Source organism: Tinamus guttatus, unplaced genomic scaffold (assembly GCF_059628265.1).
Source record: "Tinamus guttatus ecotype Peru unplaced genomic scaffold, ASM5962826v1 Tinamus_guttatus_pri_ptg000732l, whole genome shotgun sequence".
Lineage (NCBI taxonomy): Eukaryota > Metazoa > Chordata > Aves > Tinamiformes > Tinamidae > Tinamus > Tinamus guttatus.
In genome coordinates, this window is record NW_028289266.1 from 911148 (window position 1) to 932892 (window position 21745).

General features: G+C 53.7%; 5 protein-coding genes across 5 annotated transcripts; 2 read left to right on the forward strand and 3 right to left on the reverse strand.

Annotated features, from left to right (window-relative positions):
* Positions 1–2806: 2806 nt before the first annotated feature.
* On the reverse strand, positions 2807–3633 carry LOC148591646 (feather keratin Cos1-2-like). Its single transcript, XM_088537230.1, has 3 exons — positions 3501–3633; positions 3205–3213; positions 2807–3128 (listed from the first exon to the last, which is right to left on the reverse strand). Exon 3 carries the CDS (start codon positions 3116–3118, stop codon positions 2807–2809), a length of 312 nt encoding a protein of 103 aa, XP_088393356.1. The 5' UTR covers positions 3119–3128; positions 3205–3213; positions 3501–3633.
* A 3220-nt stretch (positions 3634–6853) lies between these two features.
* Positions 6854–7630, forward strand: LOC148591647 (feather beta keratin-like). The gene is made up of 2 exons (XM_088537127.1): positions 6854–6921; positions 7311–7630. The coding sequence occupies exon 2, from the start codon at positions 7316–7318 to the stop codon at positions 7628–7630; it is 315 nt and encodes a 104-aa protein (XP_088393253.1). The 5' UTR covers positions 6854–6921; positions 7311–7315.
* Positions 7631–11600: 3970 nt separating this feature from the next.
* Positions 11601–12427, reverse strand: LOC148591648 (feather keratin Cos1-2-like). Its single transcript, XM_088537235.1, has 3 exons — positions 12295–12427; positions 11999–12007; positions 11601–11922 (listed from the first exon to the last, which is right to left on the reverse strand). The coding sequence occupies exon 3, from the start codon at positions 11910–11912 to the stop codon at positions 11601–11603; it is 312 nt and encodes a 103-aa protein (XP_088393361.1). The 5' UTR covers positions 11913–11922; positions 11999–12007; positions 12295–12427.
* Positions 12428–16116: 3689 nt separating this feature from the next.
* On the forward strand, positions 16117–16431 carry LOC148591649 (feather beta keratin-like). The gene has a single exon (XM_088537126.1). It carries the CDS (start codon positions 16117–16119, stop codon positions 16429–16431), a length of 315 nt encoding a protein of 104 aa, XP_088393252.1.
* A 3959-nt stretch (positions 16432–20390) lies between these two features.
* LOC148591650 (feather keratin Cos1-2-like) lies at positions 20391–21187 on the reverse strand. The gene is made up of 3 exons (XM_088537241.1): positions 21090–21187; positions 20789–20797; positions 20391–20712 (listed from the first exon to the last, which is right to left on the reverse strand). The coding sequence occupies exon 3, from the start codon at positions 20700–20702 to the stop codon at positions 20391–20393; it is 312 nt and encodes a 103-aa protein (XP_088393367.1). The 5' UTR covers positions 20703–20712; positions 20789–20797; positions 21090–21187.
* Positions 21188–21745: the final 558 nt, after the last annotated feature.

Genomic DNA, 21745 nt, shown 5'->3' on the forward strand with positions numbered 1-21745 from the left:
ACTTCTGGTGTGCCTCAGGATAGATCCAAGAAAGCTCAGCCATTAGGTTGAAGCAGCTTGCCCAGGACTTGCTTTATCTGCTCTGCTATGCCATTCTTCCAAGGGTGGCAATGGCACAGTCTCACTTAGCATCTGGTTCTACTTCTGGATTCTCCTCAGGGTGTAAAAGGCTTTCCTATTATGTTGTCTGACCCTCTCTTCTTCCATGTCTATGTTTGTGGGAGATGGTATAGCTTGAGACAGAACAGCACTCTCCCATGACCTTGAAGGAACAGTGCATACTGTTCTTTCCTTTGCTGTTCCCAGGCGAAACGTACTTTAGAGAATAGCTGGAGATGGCACAGGGCCAACTGATTACTGGCATCTGCAAGGCCACGAATGCAAAGCTGATTGGCTCTAGCAGACATTGTGTTAATATATAAGGCGTTCACTTGAGCAGTAAAGGAGATCCTGATTCTGGATTCTGATTCTGATTAAACACAAATTGCGGTCTGTGTAATCATTCGCCACCTAGGCCCATTGTCTGCTGTCCTCCAGCAACACACCCGAGGGAAGAGCTTGACTCTGTCTTCTCAGTGACCTCCCCAGAACAGTGGGATAGCTGACAAGAGATGCCCACCTCTCCTGACTCGGCACGTCCCTTTCCCTCACAGTGGACCCCCTCTCCTCACAGGCCAAGTGCTCCAGACCCGTGACCAGCCTGGCAGCCAACCGCTGCATACTATGCACTTGTGCCATGTCTTTCCTGCATCAAAGAGAAACTAAAAATGGACATGGAATTCTTCATGCAGTTGAATGCATCTTGAACAGAGCTGGCTAATCACTCCCATTAAACTACTAACTGTGCTCCTCTTAATGCGGCCCAGAATGCTGCACACTCTCTGGTGTCACGCAACAGAGTTGCCAGTTGCAGCCTTCCTGAAGGATTTTCCTCTGGCTTTCCTAGGAGGCTTTTTCTTGAGCGGAGTTGCATATTCAATGGGCACAGAGTGTAGGTTGCATCTCTACTACCCCGAAAGCTCTGCACCATGGCTCAAGGAGATGCCCGGCTGTGTCTTGCCGCAGTGTGACCAAGCCATAAGCATGGAAGAAGGCTCAGAGGAGACGGGCAAAGGGTGAGGTTGGCGTGAAACTCAGGAACCATGTAGGATGCAACTCGCTGATCACATCTGTTCTACAGACAACTGACTTCATTTCAACACACAGGGCCCCAGAGCAATGACCTTTGTGTTAGATTAGCAGATGCATCTGCTGAGTGCATCAAGTGGTGTAAATGTTTCTTCCAGAGTTGATCAAGTGAATGTACATGTCTCCTGAGATTAGTCAGGCCAGCCTGGGGAAAGCATATACGTGGCTCAGCCCAACACAGGGTATAAAACCCAACATCTCGTGTAAAACAGAAATGATTTAAAAAAGGAATTGTGGAGAAAGTCAAAGGCTTGAGATGCTTTCAGCACATGTATTCATTCCCAGCGCCAGGGGAGGATCCTGCCGGTGGGCGTGTTCTAAAAACAGTGAATGTCAAGCCCGTGAGTAGTGGACTGACCTGTGCTACTGCACGTTTGTAGTGTGATCACTTGTATTGTGATATTGCTGAATCGTGTGGCTAAATCAAAAATCACATGTAAAAGCAAATATCTTCAAACATCAATCTTTCTTTTATGATTCATCAGATGCACAGAATATCAGACAGGAGCTGGGCAGAGACTACCCGACTCTGACAAGCAGTTCTGCACTGCTTCTTCCTCAGCTGTAAGCTTCTCTCCAGCCTTCCTGCTGTTCGAACACTACTCTGGGAAGGTACTGGACACATGTGGGACACTTGAACAACACCCCTACCCCTCCTCTGGCCCTGAGTCTCTCCCAGCTTGCCGCTCCCCAGACACTTTCCCCAGGAAAAGCAGAGCATCCTTGCAAGCAGGGGGATGACATGCGCTGTCTGCAAGCCTATTCCTTCCCATCCTCACTCCTGCTCTCCTTGGGTAGCCATCTTCTGTCAGAGCTGCTTCCACCAGCTAAGCTCCACCCAGAGGAAGAGATACTCCTTCCCCCAAGCACTCGTGGGGATGCTGTCCCTCCAGGGCCACCCACAGCCACAGCTCTTCCCTGAGCTCTGTCTCCCAGTTCAAAGGACCTACACGGAGGCCCAGAGGACATTTCTGGGCAGAGGTGCTGAGAGGCAGGGCCCAATGACTACATGCACTGGAGCAACCACGAATGTCCTTCTCAGCTCCAAGGAAGCATGTCTACAAGACCACGGCTGCAGAGGGCCCACCCTCTAGTTCCTTTGGGAAATTTAAAGGGGTCTCATGTGCTCCCAAGTCAACACAGTCACCCCAGAAAATTGCCTTTCTCCTTGGGCATCTTGGGAGAATAACCACAGAAAAAAGAACACTACGGAGACGCAGGCATGCATGCAGAAGACCTTTAATGTGTCACCAGAGAAAAACGAGCTAGCTCGTCCAAGCAGAGATCCAGGGGAAGGGAGCACCAGGGGCAGACAAAAGCCTGCATCTGCACAGTGGGAGGGGCCAGCAGGGTCCCCAAAGCAGGCTTTGGGGGACTGCATGGCCCACATCAGCAGAAGACAGCCTGGACAACGCAGCGAAAGGGGAGAGTGGAAGGAGGGAAACGCAAAGACGGGACTTGCTCTGAGAGAGCCGAGGCCGGCCCTCTCCAGCATTCCCTCGGGATGGCAGTTACAATCAAAGACACCGTCTGAATGCCGTGTGCAAGAGAGGCAGTCTCTTGCAGTGCCATCTTCTGGTTGCCTGGGGGTCCTTCTAGAGGGTCTTCACCAGCACGTTTAGCAGGGGAGGCACCTGGTGCCACAGGAGCGGCCACTGAGGCCAAGGCCAGAGAGGCTGAAGCCCCCGGAGTTGATGGGCACTCCCTGAGAGCTGAGGATGCTGCCAACGGCAGCGGATGTGGAGGATCCCACGGCGGTGTTCTGTGGGAAGGAGCTGAGGATGGGTCCGGGCAGGGTCACCACCACGGGAGAGGGCTGGATGACAATGGTGGAGTCCTGGCACTGCCTGACACAGGGCTCATTGCAGCTGTTGGCCAGCGGGGTGGGCCCACAGGGCCGGCATGGCACGCATGGGTCGCAGCAGGACATGTCTGAGGAGCTGGAGGCACCTGCGAGAGAGGCCAGGGAGGAAGCAGAGCATGAGGGAACTCATTAGGAGCAACACGTGACACTACCACAAAGGACTCAGGGCTTCTGGTGGGCCATAACCTGGAGGTCGTTCAGCTCAAAACACAGCTCTTTTGCCTCAACCCCAAGAGCCCAGCCAAGGGCAGCCAGAGCCAAAGAGGATTCTGCCCACACCACAACAACCTTAAGGTAAACACCAGCAAACACCCCTCTCATGGCTCTCACCAGCCCAGATCCTTTGCCCTCTTTCCCCCTCCCAACACTGCTAACACCCAGCACAGCAGTTATCAGCTGAGATGAGCTGTGGGAGCAGGAGAAGGAGCAGCAAGAGAAAGGGCTTCACACTCACCTGTTCCCAAGGAGGTGGAGGCAAGAGAAGTGGATGGAAGAGTGTGGAGTTTGGCTGTCTTTTATAGTGCTCCTGTGCTGCCCCAGGCCCAGAGACACCCAGGGCCTGGCGAGTAATTTTGCAGCACGCTCACCTCAAATGCAAAATAGCTCTTCTCATGGCGCGGGTGGTGATTGTTGCCTCATCAATGGAGCCTTTTCATTTCCTCATTTCTGGCATGCCCATTCTGCCTCCCAGGACCCTTCTCTAAACTGTCATGAAGGGCTCAAAGATTTTTGAGCAGGAGTTGGCAGTATTCACAGAAGTAATGGTGCAAGTGCTGGAGGAGTCGTCCTGTGCAGAGAGGGCAGGTATTGGCCTAGAGTCCTTTGTTGGAGCTGCTTGTGATGCCCTTGCAAGAAGAAGCGCTGCACCACAAACTTTCTGGCCTGAGCACCAGCCTTTGCTCTCTCCCAGCTCCCTCTGGCCATCAGTTCATTTTCCGCAAGGCCCTCACTATCATTTGAGGCCCTTTAGCTCTGGGAGCAGCAGTGAGGTCAGGCAGGAGGGCGATGGCTACTGGGGCTCCTTAGGGCTGCGCCTGGGGGCATCCTGCTACTTGGAAGAGTTTTCTGCAGAGCAGCGTTGGATCTGCCCATGCTGGACACGAATTCAGCCCTGCATGTGGTGTGTGGCTGCAGCCAGGACCCACGCTTGGCTTAGCCTCATGCCAGTAGGGTGACACACGGCCTTCCTTAAGTTGGTTGTGGCTCACCACGGGTTGGTCCCGGCATCACGAGACTTGGCTGACACAGTTCCTGTCTCAGGAAGGCAAAGGGAGCTTTGCAGGGAGGCTGTGCGCTCCCTGAGAGCTAGTAGAGTTTGTCCCAGCAAGTACAGCTACTGAAGACATCCCTGGACACTTCTGAGACGCATACTAGCTGCCTCCATATCTCCAGGGCAGGGAAGCCCTTTTTTCTTGCCTCAGTGAAGAGGCAATGACTCCTTGATGTATTCTGAGAGGCTTTCATACCCAGGGACCTTCTCAACACATGCCCCAGGCATGTGGCAGGGTCCTGCCAGCCCCCGATGGTGTCCTGCCACAGGTCCTCCTGGTTCTTGAAGCTTTGTTGGGGAAGCTCGAGTATCCTGCCCAAGCCCCAACACCCACTTGGGAACAGGCAAAACTTTCTTTGTCTCCACAATGCTGCTGGGTTGTGCTTCAAACTAAAGTGGGCTTTGGGGCATGGGAGGAGATGCGTGCCTAAGACTTTATGCTGCAAGAACACATATTGCCTGCTAGACAGGGACCACTTGGGCCAGCATGCAGATGTCTTTCGCAACACTTTCTCTCCCTCCACACAGCCAGCAGCTCATAAGACTCCAGCTGGACCATTCCCACAGGCTGTCTAGCACCCCTGAATGGACACCCTGTGCTAGAGTAAATCAGCTGATCCGTGCAGTTAGCTGTCATCTGCAAGCTTGATGCGGAGGCACTCTCCTGCTTCCACCAGGTCATCTAGAGAGATTATTGTAGCGGACAAGTCCAGGCAGAGATCCTGCTGGAACTGCCCTTCGTATAGGCCTCCGCTGGAGCCTGGCTCACAAACCCCTACCCTCCGAGTCCCACCAACCCCCAATTTTTGCCAATTCCGTACTCACACACTGAGAGCACAGCATCCTCAGTCGGATACAAGGCTATTTTGGGAGACAGAGTCGAAAGAGAAATGAGGGACTGAAAGGCCTGTAGTTCCCCAATTGTCCTTTGCACCTTTTCTCAAGATGGCCAGGAGCCTTTTATTCTGCAGGCATCGGCAACCTGCCCCGGTCTCCATGATCTAGCAAGGACACTAGAGAATGGGCCTGGCACGATCTCAGCCAGCACTCTCGGCTCCCTCGGACGCAGTCCGCCGGGAGTCGTGGGCCTGCACAGGTCAGCTCCTCTGAAACAATCCTTCATTTGATCCTCCTCACTGCTGGGAGGGATGTTCCTCCTCCTTGAACCCTCTGGAAGGTCACAGAAGCCTGGCAGGGCTTCCTGGCAAAGACTGAGGCAGAGAAAGGATTGAGTGCCCCAGCCTTATCAGCCTCCACTCTCACTGACTCATGCACCCCATTCAGCGGTGGATCTTCATTTCACTCGGTCAGCTTTCTGCGTCTGCTGTAGCAGTGGAAGCTCTTCCCCAGAGGCCCCCGGCCAGTCTCAACTCCAGAGGAGCTTTGATTTTCCTAACAGCCTCCCTACATGCTCCAGACACGTCCCATTCCTTTGTTGCAAAGTGTTTGCCACCACTCGGCACCCACCATGGACTGCTGCACGGCATCGCTCCTGCACCGGTGCACCACTTGGCGCTTCCCGTTGATGAAGTGCATGACATAGCTGTCTGTCCCTTGCCCAGTCTGTTGAGGCCTTGCAGTGACCTTGGCCACCTTCCTCAGCACTCGCAAAGGCATCCCATCAGCTTCTACGCACTTGCTTCTGTTCCATTACTTTCAAGAGCCACAGCTTGAACCTCCTGTACTGAAAGTGATTCTACCTTGCTCCAAATCTTCTCATAGTCCTGAAGGCAAATCCTACCAGGCAAGACACAAGGCCAAGGAGGCTTTGCGTATCTCAGCTTTTTCTACCTGCTCTGTGGTGACCTCACCATGGGATTGAGCTCCATGAGCTCCCCCAGCCTCCACGTCCTTCACAAGGTCACCAGCTCCATGTATGGCTACGCGCACCTTTTCCTAAATGTTTCTTTTCACTGCCAGTATAACAGTAAAGGCCTCTGTGTTGCTCTATGGCCAGCATCAGCTCATAGTGCTCTTTGTCTTTCCTAATCCCAGCTCCGTCTCCTGGAACAAAACTCTCCCCACAGCAAAGAGTATCAGGAGGAAGAGAGACAAACTCTGCAGTGCAGCCCACCTGTTTGGGGTGAGGTGGGGGCGAGGAGCAGTGACAGCTGGAGAGATCCAGGCAGAAGGATATGGCACATCCACATGCCTGGGGAGCCTTGGGTGCTTGCCTGGGGACTAGAGAACAGAGAGAGCCTGGGCTCCTTCCAGGAAAAGGAGTCACAGACAACCCCACAAGAGTGCCACTGCCCCATATTTGCATCCGTGCTGGACCCTGCCACACATGGGCCATCACTTCTATGCATACTGCCATGCTCCTGCTCCGCATATCCTTGTCCCTCTAATGCCAGTGCCTGAAGGCAGCGTCTGTGGAGAATGGGCATGCCAGAAATGAGGAAATGAAAGGCTCCATTGAAGGGAAAACCATCATCAACCATGCCATGAGCAAAGCCATTTTGCATTTGAGGTGAGCGTGCTGGAAAATTACTGGCCAGGCCCTGGGTGTCTCTGGACCCAAGGCAGTGCAGGAGCAGTATAAAAGACAGCCAAACTCTCCACTCCCATCTACTTCTCTCGCCTCTACCTTCTTGGGAACAGGTGAGTGTAATGCCCTTTCTCTTCGCCCTCATGTACCTGCAGCACATATCAGCTGATAGATGTTGTGCTGGGCTTTGCTGCATGTTGGGTGTGCGTGGAATGGAGAGATAGGGCAGAGGTTCTGGGCTGGTGAGAGCCATGAGAGGGGTGTTTGCTGGTGCTTGCCTTAGCATTTGTTTTGGCTGAGCAGAAACCTCTTTGGCTCTGGCTGCCCTTGGCAGGTCTCTTGGGGTTGAGGCAAAAGAGCTGTGTTTTGAGCTGCACAACGTCCAGGTTATGGCCCCTCAGAAGCCCTGAGTCCCTTGTGTTAGTGTCACGTGTTGCTCCTCATGAGTTCCCCCATGCTCTGATTCCTCCCTGACCTCTCTCGCAGGTGCCTCCCACTCTCAGACATGTCCTGCTACGAACCCTGTGTGCCATGCCGGCCCTGCGGCCCCACCCCGCTGGCCAACAGCTGCAATGAGCCCTGTGTCAGGCAGTGCCAGGACTCCAATGTCGTCATCGAGCCCTCTCCTGTGGTGGTGACCCTGCCCGGACCCATCCTCAGCTCCTTCCCGCAGAACACCATCGTGGGATCCTCCACGTCCGCTGCCGTTGGCAGCATCCTCAGCTCTCAGGGAGTGCCCATCAACTCCGGGGGCTTCAGCCTCTCTGGCCTTGACCTTGGTGGCCGCATCTGTGGCAGCAGGAGGTGCCTGCCCTGCTAAACGTGCTGGTGAAGGCCCCAGAGGAGCACCCCCACATACCCAGAAGATGGCACTGCAATGAAGACGCACCCCTTGGGCACTGGATTCAGAGCAACTGGCTGATTCCAGCTACGCCTGCTAAGGAAGGCCCTCTAGGGGGTCTGCCTAGTCTCTCACAGCACAGCCTGTGTCTGCATTTATGTTCTTCTGCTCTTTCATTTTCTGCTATTGTCTCCTTGCTGTCTTCCACCTCAATGCACATCTAGAAAGGAACTGCTAGGTGGGAACTCCTACATGGACTGATGTCCAGCAGGAACTCTCCTGCAGCCCCGTGCTGCAGACTGTCAGGTCACCCTCATGCACCTCGTGCGCTGTGACGTCCATTCAAACGCATCCTGTTTCCCCGTCTCTACTCAATAAAACTCTTCTGCATGGCCGTCAGTGTCCCTGTGTTGTGCTTCCGTCGGTAGGACCTCTCCCAAGATGCCGAGGAAGGAATGTATTGCTCTGTGCGGTTCACAAAGGTGCTGCTGCTCACCTGCTGGAGTCTGAGAACTCCTAATCTTTCAGCAGCTCCAACCCTGCCTTCTAAGCTTCTCCACCTGTGTGGGATTCTTTGCACTCCTGGCACGCATTTCAGAGATTGCTATCCACTCTTGTGTGCATACGCTGTCTCTTTCCCTAACATAAGCCGTACACTGCAAAGCAAGTAGTAAAGAGAGGGTTGGATGAATGTGTCACCTGTCTTGAGGACCCATGAGGATACCAGAAGAACCCATCAGGTTCTTTGATATTGTTGTAACAGCAGCTCCAGGCTTTCCAGCAGCAAATGCAGAAGAAAGTCAGCAAGAAAACAACCACCTGATAGCTGTGGAAGAAAATCCTGCCGTGGAAGCTTTTGCAAAACATGGTCCCAACAACTCACAGCTGAAGCGTCATAGTTTCATGTTGTCCCCCAGGTGGGACAAAGCTGCTTTCTGCAAGCCTTTCTTCCTCTGAACAGAGGATGCTGGAAAAGGCCCAACATGGCGCAGCTCTGTGCCCAGGAACCAGAGTGCTCTGTGGTCATTCCCTTGAGTCCTCCCCCATGGCAGGGGGGCCAAGGCTATCACTTCCCACAGTGGGGTAGCCTGCCCAATGCAGGGGTTAGGACCATAGCACCAAAGGACAGGTCAGGTAGGAAGGGACTTCTGGTGTGCCTCAGGATAGATCCAAGAAAGCTCAGCCATTAGGTCGAAGCAGCTTGCCCAGGACTTGCTTTATCTGCTCTGCTATGCCATTCTTCCAAGGGTGGCAATGGCACAGTCTCACTTAGCATCTGGTTCTACTTCTGGATTCTCCTCAGGGTGTAAAAGGCTTTCCTATTATGTTGTCTGACCCTCTCTTCTTCCATGTCTATGTTTGTGGGAGATGGTATAGCTTGAGACAGAACAGCACTCTCCCATGACCTTGAAGGAACAGTGCATACTATTCTTTCCTTTGCTGTTCCCAGGCGAAATGTACTTTAGAGAATAGCTGGAGACGGCACAGGGCCAACTGATTCTGGCATCTGCAAGGCCACGAATGCAAAGCTGATTGGCTCTAGCAGACATTGTGTTAATATATAAGGCGTTCACTTGAGCAGTAAAGGAGATCCTGATTCTGGATTCTGATTCTGATTAAACACAAATTGCGGTCTGTGTAATCATTCGCCACCTAGGCCCATTGTCTGCTGTCCTCCAGCAACACACCCGAGGGAAGAGCTTGGCTCTGTCTTCTCAGTGACCTCCCCAGAACAGTGGGATAGCTGACAAGAGATGCCCACCTCTCCTGACTCGGCACGTCCCTTTCCCTCACAGTGGACCCCCTCTCCTCACAGGCCAAGTGCTCCAGACCCGTGACCAGCCTGGCAGCCAACCGCTGCATACTATGCACTTGTGCCATGTCTTTCCTGCATCAAAGAGAAACTAAAAATGGACATGGAATTCTTCATGCAGTTGAATGCATCTTGAACAGAGCTGGCTAATCACTCCCATTAAACTACTAACTGTGCTCCTCTTAATGCGGCCCAGAATGCTGCACACTCTCTGGTGTCACGCAACAGAGTTGCCAGTTGCAGCCTTCCTGAAGGATTTTCCTCTGGCTTTCCTAGGAGGCTTTTTCTTGAGCGGAGTTGCATATTCAATGGGCACAGAGTGTAGGTTGCATCTCTACTACCCCGAAAGCTCTGCACCATGGCTCAAGGAGATGCCCGGCTGTGTCTTGCCGCAGTGTGACCAAGCCATAAGCATGGAAGAAGGCTCAGAGGACACGGGCAAAGGGTGAGGTTGGCGTGAAACTCAGGAACCATGTAGGATGCAACTCGCTGATCACATCTGTTCTACAGACAACTGACTTCATTTCAACACACAGGGCCCCAGAGCAATGACCTTTGTGTTAGATTAGCAGATGCATCTGCTGAGTGCATCAAGTGGTGTAAATGTTTCTTCCAGAGTTGATCAAGTGAATGTACATGTCTCCTGAGATTAGTCAGGCCAGCCTGGGGAAAGCATATACGTGGCTCAGCCCAACACAGGGTATAAAACCCAACATCTCGTGTAAAACAGAAATGATTTAAAAAAGGAATTGTGGAGAAAGTCAAAGGCTTGAGATGCTTTCAGCACATGTATTCATTCCCAGCGCCAGGGGAGGATCCTGCCGGTGGGCGTGTTCTAAAAACAGTGAATGTCAAGCCCGTGAGTAGTGGACTGACCTGTGCTACTGCACGTTTGTAGTGTGATCACTTGTATTGTGATATTGCTGAATCGTGTGGCTAAATCAAAAATCACATGTAAAAGCAAATATCTTCAAACATCAATCTTTCTTTTATGATTCATCAGATGCACAGAATATCAGACAGGAGCTGGGCAGAGACTACCCGACTCTGACAAGCAGTTCTGCACTGCTTCTTCCTCAGCTGTAAGCTTCTCTCCAGCCTTCCTGCTGTTCGAACACTACTCTGGGAAGGTACTGGACACATGTGGGACACTTGAACAACACCCCTACCCCTCCTCTGGCCCTGAGTCTCTCCCAGCTTGCCGCTCCCCAGACACTTTCCCCAGGAAAAGCAGAGCATCCTTGCAAGCAGGGGGATGACATGCGCTGTCTGCAAGCCTATTCCTTCCCATCCTCACTCCTGCTCTCCTTGGGTAGCCATCTTCTGTCAGAGCTGCTTCCACCAGCTAAGCTCCACCCAGAGGAAGAGATACTCCTTCCCCCAAGCACTCGTGGGGATGCTGTCCCTCCAGGGCCACCCACAGCCACAGCTCTTCCCTGAGCTCTGTCTCCCAGTTCAAAGGACCTACACGGAGGCCCAGAGGACATTTCTGGGCAGAGGTGCTGAGAGGCAGGGCCCAATGACTACATGCACTGGAGCAACCACGAATGTCCTTCTCAGCTCCAAGGAAGCATGTCTACAAGACCACGGCTGCAGAGGGCCCACCCTCTAGTTCCTTTGGGAAATTTAAAGGGGTCTCATGTGCTCCCAAGTCAACACAGTCACCCCAGAAAATTGCCTTTCTCCTTGGGCATCTTGGGAGAATAACCACAGAAAAAAGAACACTACGGAGACGCAGGCATGCATGCAGAAGACCTTTAATGTGTCACCAGAGAAAAACGAGCTAGCTCATCCAAGCAGAGATCCAGGGGAAGGGAGCACCAGGGGCAGACAAAAGCCTGCACCTGCACAGTGGGAGGGGCCAGCAGGGTCCCCAAAGCAGGCTTTGGGGGACTGCATGGCCCACATCAGCAGAAGACAGCCTGGACAACGCAGCGAAAGGGGAGAGTGGAAGGAGGGAAACGCAAAGACGGGACTTGCTCTGAGAGAGCCGAGGCCGGCCCTCTCCAGCATTCCCTCGGGATGGCAGTTACAATCAAAGACACCGTCTGAATGCCGTGTGCAAGAGAGGCAGTCTCTTGCAGTGCCATCTTCTGGTTGCCTGGGGGTCCTTCTAGAGGGTCTTCACCAGCACGTTTAGCAGGGGAGGCACCTGGTGCCACAGGAGCGGCCACTGAGGCCAAGGCCAGAGAGGCTGAAGCCCCCGGAGTTGATGGGCACTCCCTGAGAGCTGAGGATGCTGCCAACGGCAGCGGATGTGGAGGATCCCACGGCGGTGTTCTGTGGGAAGGAGCTGAGGATGGGTCCGGGCAGGGTCACCACCACGGGAGAGGGCTGGATGACAATGGTGGAGTCCTGGCACTGCCTGACACAGGGCTCATTGCAGCTGTTGGCCAGCGGGGTGGGCCCACAGGGCCGGCATGGCACGCATGGGTCGCAGCAGGACATGTCTGAGGAGCTGGAGGCACCTGCGAGAGAGGCCAGGGAGGAAGCAGAGCATGAGGGAACTCATTAGGAGCAACACGTGACACTACCACAAAGGACTCAGGGCTTCTGGTGGGCCATAACCTGGAGGTCGTTCAGCTCAAAACACAGCTCTTTTGCCTCAACCCCAAGAGCCCAGCCAAGGGCAGCCAGAGCCAAAGAGGATTCTGCCCACACCACAACAACCTTAAGGTAAACACCAGCAAACACCCCTCTCATGGCTCTCACCAGCCCAGATCCTTTGCCCTCTTTCCCCCTCCCAACACTGCTAACACCCAGCACAGCAGTTATCAGCTGAGATGAGCTGTGGGAGCAGGAGAAGGAGCAGCAAGAGAAAGGGCTTCACACTCACCTGTTCCCAAGGAGGTGGAGGCAAGAGAAGTGGATGGAAGAGTGTGGAGTTTGGCTGTCTTTTATAGTGCTCCTGTGCTGCCGCAGGCCCAGAGACACCCAGGGCCTGGCGAGTAATTTTGCAGCACGCTCACCTCAAATGCAAAATAGCTCTTCTCATGGCGCGGGTGGTGATTGTTGCCTCATCAATGGAGCCTTTTCATTTCCTCATTTCTGGCATGCCCATTCTGCCTCCCAGGACCCTTCTCTAAACTGTCATGAAGGGCTCAAAGATTTTTGAGCAGGAGTTGGCAGTATTCACAGAAGTAATGGTGCAAGTGCTGGAGGAGTCGTCCTGTGCAGAGAGGGCAGGTATTGGCCTAGAGTCCTTTGTTGGAGCTGCTTGTGATGCCCTTGCAAGAAGAAGCGCTGCACCACAAACTTTCTGGCCTGAGCACCAGCCTTTGCTCTCTCCCAGCTCCCTCTGGCCATCAGTTCATTTTCCGCAAGGCCCTCACTATCATTTGAGGCCCTTTAGCTCTGGGAGCAGCAGTGAGGTCAGGCAGGAGGGCGATGGCTACTGGGGCTCCTTAGGGCTGCGCCTGGGGGCATCCTGCTACTTGGAAGAGTTTTCTGCAGAGCAGCGTTGGATCTGCCCATGCTGGACACGAATTCAGCCCTGCATGTGGTGTGTGGCTGCAGCCAGGACCCACGCTTGGCTTAGCCTCATGCCAGTAGGGTGACACACGGCCTTCCTTAAGTTGGTTGTGGCTCACCACGGGTTGGTCCCGGCATCACGAGACTTGGCTGACACAGTTCCTGTCTCAGGAAGGCAAAGGGAGCTTTGCAGGGAGGCTGTGCGCTCCCTGAGAGCTAGTAGAGTTTGTCCCAGCAAGTACAGCTACTGAAGACATCCCTGGACACTTCTGAGACGCATACTAGCTGCCTCCATATCTCCAGGGCAGGGAAGCCCTTTTTTCTTGCCTCAGTGAAGAGGCAATGACTCCTTGATGTATTCTGAGAGGCTTTCATACCCAGGGACCTTCTCAACACATGCCCCAGGCATGTGGCAGGGTCCTGCCAGCCCCCGATGGTGTCCTGCCACAGGTCCTCCTGGTTCTTGAAGCTTTGTTGGGGAAGCTCGAGTATCCTGCCCAAGCCCCAACACCCACTTGGGAACAGGCAAAACTTTCTTTGTCTCCACAATGCTGCTGGGTTGTGCTTCAAACTAAAGTGGGCTTTGGGGCATGGGAGGAGATGCGTGCCTAAGACTTTATGCTGCAAGAACACATATTGCCTGCTAGACAGGGACCACTTGGGCCAGCATGCAGATGTCTTTCGCAACACTTTCTCTCCCTCCACACAGCCAGCAGCTCATAAGACTCCAGCTGGACCATTCCCACAGGCTGTCTAGCACCCCTGAATGGACACCCTGTGCTAGAGTAAATCAGCTGATCCGTGCAGTTAGCTGTCATCTGCAAGCTTGATGCGGAGGCACTCTCCTGCTTCCACCAGGTCATCTAGAGAGATTATTGTAGCGGACAAGTCCAGGCAGAGATCCTGCTGGAACTGCCCTTCGTATAGGCCTCCGCTGGAGCCTGGCTCACAAACCCCTACCCTCCGAGTCCCACCAACCCCCAATTTTTGCCAATTCCGTACTCACACACTGAGAGCACAGCATCCTCAGTCGGATACAAGGCTATTTTGGGAGACAGAGTCGAAAGAGAAATGAGGGACTGAAAGGCCTGTAGTTCCCCAATTGTCCTTTGCACCTTTTCTCAAGATGGCCAGGAGCCTTTTATTCTGCAGGCATCGGCAACCTGCCCCGGTCTCCATGATCTAGCAAGGACACTAGAGAATGGGCCTGGCACGATCTCAGCCAGCACTCTCGGCTCCCTCGGACGCAGTCCGCCGGGAGTCGTGGGCCTGCACAGGTCAGCTCCTCTGAAGTAATCCTTCATTTGATCCTCCTCCACTGCTGGGAGGGATGTTCCTCCTCCTTGAACCCTCTGGAAGGTAACAGAAGCCTGGCAGGGCTTCCTGGCAAAGACTGAGGCAGAGAAAGGATTGAGTGCCCCAGCCTTATCAGCCTCCACTCTCACTGACTCATGCACCCCATTCAGCGGTGGATCTTCATTTCACTCGGTCAGCTTTCTGCGTCTGCTGTAGCAGTGGAAGCTCTTCCCCAGAGGCCCCCGGCCAGTCTCAACTCCAGAGGAGCTTTGATTTTCCTAACAGCCTCCCTACATACTCCAGACACGTCCCATTCCTTTGTTGCAAAGTGTTTGCCACCACTCGGCACCCACCATGGACTGCTGCACGGCAGCGCTCCTGCACCGGTGCACCACTTGGCGCTTCCCTTTGATGAAGTGCATGACATACATAGCTGTCTGTCCCTTGCCCAGTCTGTTGAGGCCTTGCAGTGACCTTGGCCACCTTCCTCAGCACTCGCAAAGGCATCCCATCAGCTTCTATGCACTTGCTTCTGTTCCATTACTTTCAAGAGCCACAGCTTGAACCTCCTGTACTGAAAGTGATTCTACCTTGCTCCAAATCTTCTCATAGTCCTGAAGGCAAATCCTACCAGGCAAGACACAAGGCCAAGGAGGCTTTGCGTATCTCAGCTTTTTCTACCTGCTCTGTGGTGACCTCACCATGGGATTGAGCTCCATGAGCTCCCCCAGCCTCCACGTCCTTCACAAGGTCACCAGCTCCATGTATGGCTACGCGCACCTTTTCCTAAATGTTTCTTTTCACTGCCAGTATAACAGTAAAGGCCTCTGTGTTGCTCTATGGCCAGCATCAGCTCATAGTGCTCTTTGTCTTTCCTAATCCCAGCTCCGTCTCCTGGAACAAAACTCTCCCCACAGCAAAGAGTATCAGGAGGAAGAGAGACAAACTCTGCAGTGCAGCCCACCTGTTTGGGGTGAGGTGGGGGCGAGGAGCAGTGACAGCTGGAGAGATCCAGGCAGAAGGATATGGCACATCCACATGCCTGGGGAGCCTTGGGTGCTTGCCTGGGGACTAGAGAACAGAGAGAGCCTGGGCTCCTTCCAGGAAAAGGAGTCACAGACAACCCCACAAGAGTGCCACTGCCCAGTATTTGCATCCGTGCTGGACCCCTGCCACACATGGGCCATCACTTCTATGCATACTGCCATGCTCCTGCTCCGCATATCCTTGTCCCTCTAATGCCAGTGCCTGAAGGCAGCGTCTGTGGAGAATGGGCATGCCAGAAATGAGGAAATGAAAGGCTCCATTGAAGGGGAAAACCATCATCACCCATGCCATGAGCAAAGCCATTTTGCATTTGAGGTGAGCGTGCTGGAAAATTACTGGCCAGGCCCTGGGTGTCTCTGGACCCAAGGCAGTGCAGGAGCCGTATAAAAGACAGCCAAACTCTCCACTCCCATCTACTTCTCTCGCCTCTACCTCCTTGGGAACAGGTGAGTGTAATGCCCTTTCTCTTCGCCCTCATGTACCTGCAGCACATATCAGCTGATAGATGTTGTGCTGGGCTTTGCTGCATGTTGGGTGTGCGTGGAATGGAGAGATAGGGCAGAGGTTCTGGGCTGGTGAGAGCCATGAGAGGGGTGTTTGCTGGTGCTTGCCTTAGCATTTGTTTTGGCTGAGCAGAAACCTCTTTGGCTCTGGCTGCCCTTGGCAGGTCTCTTGGGGTTGAGGCAAAAGAGCTGTGTTTTGAGCTGCACAACGTCCAGGTTATGGCCCCTCAGAAGCCCTGAGTCCCTTGTGTTAGTGTCACGTGTTGCTCCTCATGAGTTCCCCCATGCTCTGATTCCTCCCTGACCTCTCTCGCAGGTGCCTCCCACTCTCAGACATGTCCTGCTACGAATCCTGTGTGCCATGCCGGCCCTGTGGGCCCACCCCGCTGGCCAACAGCTGCAATGAGCCCTGTGTCAGGCAGTGCCAGGACTCCAATGTTGTCATCGAGCCCTCTCCTGTGGTGGTGACCCTGCCCGGACCCATCCTCAGCTCCTTCCCGCAGAACACCATCGTGGGATCCTCCACGTCCGCTGCCGTTGGCAGCATCCTCAGCTCTCAGGGAGTGCCCATCAACTCCGGGGGCTTCAGCCTCTCTGGCCTTGACCTTGGTGGCCGCATCTGTGGCAGCAGGAGGTGCCTGCCCTGCTAAACGTGCTGGTGAAGGCCCCAGAGGAGCACCCCCACATACCCAGAAGATGGCACTGCAATGAAGACGCACCCCTTGGGCACTGGATTCAGAGCAACTGGCTGATTCCAGCTACGCCTGCTAAGGAAGGCCCTCTAGGGGGTCTGCCTAGTCTCTCACAGCACAGCCTGTGTCTGCATTTATGTTCTTCTGCTCTTTCATTTTCTGCTATTGTCTCCTTGCTGTCCTCCACCTCAATGCACATCTAGAAAGGAACTGCTAGGTGGGAACTCCTACATGGACTGATGTCCAGCAGGAACTCTCCTGCAGCCCCGTGCTGCAGACTCTCAGGTCAACCTCATGCACCTCGTGCGCTGTGACGTCCATTCAAACGCATCCTGTTTCCCCGTCTCTACTCAATAAAGCTCTTCTGCATGGCCGTCAGTGTCCCTGTGTTGTGCTTCCGTCGGTAGGACCTCTCCCAAGATGCGAGGAAGGAATGTATTGCTCTGTGCGGTTCACAAAGGTGCTGCTGCTCACCTGCTGGAGTCTGAGGACTCCTAATCTTTCAGCAGCTCCAACCCTGCCTTCTAAGCCTCTCCACCTGTGTGGGATTCTTTGCACTCCTGGCACGCATTTCAGAAATTGCTATCCACTCTTGTGTGCATACGCTGTCTCTTTCCCTAACATAAGCCGTACACTGCAAAGCAAGTAGTAAAGAGAGGGTTGGATGAATGTGTCACCTGTCTTGAGGACCCATGAGGATACCAGAGGAACCCATCAGGTTCTTTGATATTGTTGTAACAGCAGCTCCAGGCTTTCCAGGAGCAAATGCAGAAGAAAGACAGCAAGAAAACAACCACCTGATAGCTGTGGAAGAAAATCCTGCCGTGGAAGCTTTTGCAAAACATGGTCCCAACAACTCACAGCTGAAGCGTCATAGTTTCATGTTGTCCCCCAGGTGGGACAGAGCTGCTTTCTGCAAGCCTTTCTTCCTCTGAACAGAGGATGCTGGAAAAGGCCCAACATGGCACAGCTCTGTGCCCAGGAACCAGAGTGCTCTGTGGTCATTCCCTTGAGTCCTCCCCCATGGCAGGGGGGCCAAGGCTATCACTTCCCACAGTGGGGTAGCCTGCCCAATGCAGGGGTTAGGACCATAGCACCAAAGGACAGGTCAGGTAGGAAGGGACTTCTGGTGTGCCTCAGGATAGATCCAAGAAAGCTCAGCCATTAGGTCGAAGCAGCTTGCCCAGGACTTGCTTTATCTGCTCTGCTATGCCATTCTTCCAAGGGTGGCAATGGCACAGTCTCACTTAGCATCTGGTTCTACTTCTGGATTCTCCTCAGGGTGTAAAAGGCTTTCCTATTATGTTGTCTGACCCTCTCTTCTTCCATGTCTATGTTTGTGGGAGATGGTATAGCTTGAGACAGAACAGCACTCTCCCATGACCTTGAAGGAACAGTGCATACTGTTCTTTCCTTTGCTGTTCCCAGGCGAAACGTACTTTAGAGAATAGCTGGAGATGGCACAGGGCCAACTGATTACTGGCATCTGCAAGGCCACGAATGCAAAGCTGATTGGCTCTAGCAGACATTGTGTTAATATATAAGGCGTTCACTTGAGCAGTAAAGGAGATCCTGATTCTGGATTCTGATTCTGATTAAACACAAATTGCGGTCTGTGTAATCATTCACCACCTAGGCCCATTGTCTGCTGTCCTCCAGCCACACACCCGAGGGAAGAGCTTGGCTCTGTCTTCTCAGTGACCTCCCCAGAACAGTGGGATAGCTGACAAGAGATGCCCACATCTCCTGACTCGGCACGTCCCTTTCCCTCACAGTGGACCCCCTCTCCTCACAGGCCAAGTGCTCCAGACCCGTGACCAGCCTGGCAGCCAACCGCTGCATACTATACACTTGTGCCATGTCTTTCCTGCATCAAAGAGAAACTAAAAATGGACATGGAATTCTTCATGCAGTTGAATGCATCTTGAACAGAGCTGGCTACTCACTCCCATTAAACTACTAACTGTGCTCCTCTTAATGCAGCCAAGAATGCTGCTGACTCTCTGGTGTCACGCAACAGAGTTGCCAGTTGCAGCCTTCCTGAAGGATTTTCCTCTGGCTTTCCTAGGAGGCTTTTTCTTGAGCGGAGTTGCATATTCAATGGGCACAGAGTGTAGGTTGCATCTCTACTACCCCGAAAGCTCTGCACCATGGCTCAAGGAGATGCCCGGCTGTGTCTTGCCGCAGTGTGACCAAGCCATAAGCATGGAAGAAGGCTCAGAGGACACGGGCAAAGGGTGAGGTTGCCGTGAAACTCAGGAACCATGTAGGATGCAACTCGCTGATCACATCTGTTCTACAGACAACTGACTTCATTTCAACACACAGGGCCCCAGAGCAATGACCTTTGTGTTAGATTAGCAGATGCATCTGCTGAGTGCATTAAGTGGTGTAAATGTTTCTTCCAGAGTTGATCAAGTGAATGTACATGTCTCCTGAAATTAGTCAGGCCAGCCTGGGGAAAGCATATACGTGGCTCAGCCGAACACAGGGTATAAAACCCAACATCTCGTGTAAAACAGAAATGATTTAAAAAAGGAATTGTGGAGAAAGTCAAAGGCTTGAGATGCTTTCAGCACATGTATTCATTCCCAGCGCCAGGGGAGGATCCTGCCGGTGGCCGTGTTCTAAAAACAGCGAATGTCAAGCCCGTGAGTAGTGGACTGACCTGTGCAACTGCACATTTGTACTGTGATCACTTGTATTGTGATATTGCTGAATCATGTGGCTAAATCAAAAATCACATGTAAAAGCAAATATCTTCAAACATCAATCTTTCTTTTATGATTCATCAGATGCACAGAATATCAGACAGGAGCTGGGCAGAGACTACCCGACTCTGACAAGCAGTTCTGCACTGCTTCTTCCTCAGCTGTAAGCTTCTCTCCAGCCTTCCTGCTGTTAGAACACTACTCTGGACACACTTGGGACACTTGAACAACACCCCTACCCCTCCTCTGGCCCTGAGTCTCTCCCAGCTTGCCGCTCCCCAGACACTTTCCCCAGGAAAAGCAGAGCATCCTTGCAAGCAGGGGGATGACATGCGCTGTCTGCAAGCCTATTCCCTCCCATCCTCACTCCTGCTCTCCTTGGGTAGCCATCTTCTGTCAGAGCTGCTTCCACCAGCTAAGCTCCACCCAGAGGAAGAGATACTCCTTCCCCCAAGCACTCGTGGGGATGCTGTCCCTCCAGGGCCACCCACAGCCACAGCTCTTCCCTGAGCTCTGTCTCCCAGTTCAAAGGAGGCACACTGAGGCCCAGAGGACATTTCTGGGCAGAGGTGCTGAGAGGCAGGGCCCAATGACTACATTCACTGGAGCAACCACGAATGTCCTTCTCAGCTCCAAGGAAGGGCGTCTACAAGACCACGGCTGCAGAGGGCCCACCCTCTAGTTCCTTTGGGAAATTTAAAGGGGTCTCATGTGCTCCCAAGTCAACACAGTCACTCCAGAAAATTGCCTTTCTCCCTGGGCCTCTTCGGAGAGTAACCACAGAAAAAAGAACACTACGGAGACGCAGGCATGCATGCAGAAGACCTTTAATGTGTCACCAGAGAAAAACGAGCTAGCTCGTCCAAGCAGAGATCCAGGGGAAGGGAGCACCAGGGGCAGACAAAAGCCTGCACCTGCACAGTGGGAGGGGCCAGCAGGGTCCCCAAAGCAGGCTTTGGGGGACTGCATGGCCCACATCAGCAGAAGACAGCCTGGACAACGCAGCGAAAGGGGAGAGTGGAAGGAGGGAAACGCAAAGACGGGACTTGCTCTGAGAGAGCCGAGGCCGGCCCTCTCCAGCATTCCCTCGGGATGGCAGTTACAATCAAAGACACCGTCTGAATGCCGTGTGCAAGAGAGGCAGTCTCTTGCAGTGCCATCTTCTGGTTGCCTGGGGGTCCTTCTAGAGGGTCTTCACCAGCACGTTTAGCAAGGGAGGCACCTGGTGCCACAGGAGCGGCCACTGAGGCCAAGGCCAGAGAGGCTGAAGCCCCCGGAGTTGATGGGCACTCCCTGAGAGCTGAGGATGCTGCCAACGGCAGCGGATGTGGAGGATCCCACGGCGGTGTTCTGCGGGAAGGAGCTGAGGATGGGTCCGGGCAGGGTCACCACCACAGGAGAGGGCTGGATGACAATGGTGGAGTCCTGGCACTGCCTGACACAGGGCTCATTGCAGCTGTTGGCCAGCGGGGTGGGGCCACAGGGCCGGCATGGCACGCATGGGTCGCAGCAGGACATGTCTGAGGAGCTGGAGGCACCTGCGAGAGAGGCCAGGGAGGAAGCAGAGCATGAGGGAACTCATTAGGAGCAACACGTAACACTACCACAAGGGACTCAGGGCTTCTGGTGGGCCATAACCTGGAGGTCGTGCAGCCCAAAACACAGCTCTTTTACCTCTACCCTAAGAGCCCTGCCAAGGGCAGCCAGAGCCAAAGAGGATTTTGCCCACACCACAACAACCTTAAGGTAAACACCAGCAAACACCCCTCTCATGGCTCTCACCAGCCCAGATCCGTTGCCCTCTTTCCCCCTCCCAACACTGCTAACAACCAGAACAGCACAGCAGTTATCAGGTGAGATGAGCTGTGGGAGCAGGAGATGGAGCGGCAAGAGAAAGGGCTTCACACTCACCTGTTCCCAAGGAGGTGGAGGCAAGAGAAGTGGATGGAAGAGTGTGGAGTTTGGCTGTCTTTTATAGTGCTCCTGTGCTGCCGCAGGCCCAGAGACACCCAGGGCCTGACCAGTAATTTTCCAGCACCTCAAATGCAAAAGAGCTCTACTCATGGCGCGGGTGGTGTTTGTTGTCTCACCAATGGAGCCTTTTCATTTCCTCATTTCCGGCATGCCCATTCCGCCTCCTAGGACCCTTCTCTAAACTGTCACGAAGGGCTCAAAGATTTTTGAGCAGGAGTTGGTAGTATGCACAGAAGTGATGGCGCAAGTGCTGGAGGAGTCCTCCTGTGCAGAGAGGGCCGATATCAGCCCAGAGTCCTCTGTCGGAGCTGCTTGTGATGCCCTTGCAATAAGGAGCGCTGCACCACAAACTTTCTGGCCTGAGCACCAGCCTTTGCTCTCTCCCAGCTCCCTCTGGCCATCAGTTCATTTTCCGCAACGTCCCCAAAATCCTTTGAGGCCCTTTAGCTCTGGGAGCAGCAGCGAGGTCAGGCAGGAGGGCAATGGCTACTGGGGCTCCTTAGGGTTGCGCCTGGGGGCATCCTGCTACTTGGAAGAATTTTCTGCAGGGCAGCGTTGGATCTGCCCATGCTGGACACGAATTCAGC

Coding starts and splice junctions, on each gene's coding strand:
- LOC148591647 (XM_088537127.1), top strand. CDS start 7,316: ATGTCCTGCTACGAACCCTGTGTGCCATGCCGGCCCTGCGGCCCCACC.
- LOC148591648 (XM_088537235.1), bottom strand. CDS start 11,912: ATGTCCTGCTGCGACCCATGCGTGCCATGCCGGCCCTGTGGGCCCACC.
- LOC148591650 (XM_088537241.1), bottom strand. CDS start 20,702: ATGTCCTGCTGCGACCCATGCGTGCCATGCCGGCCCTGTGGCCCCACC.
- LOC148591649 (XM_088537126.1), top strand. CDS start 16,117: ATGTCCTGCTACGAATCCTGTGTGCCATGCCGGCCCTGTGGGCCCACC.
- LOC148591646 (XM_088537230.1), bottom strand. CDS start 3,118: ATGTCCTGCTGCGACCCATGCGTGCCATGCCGGCCCTGTGGGCCCACC.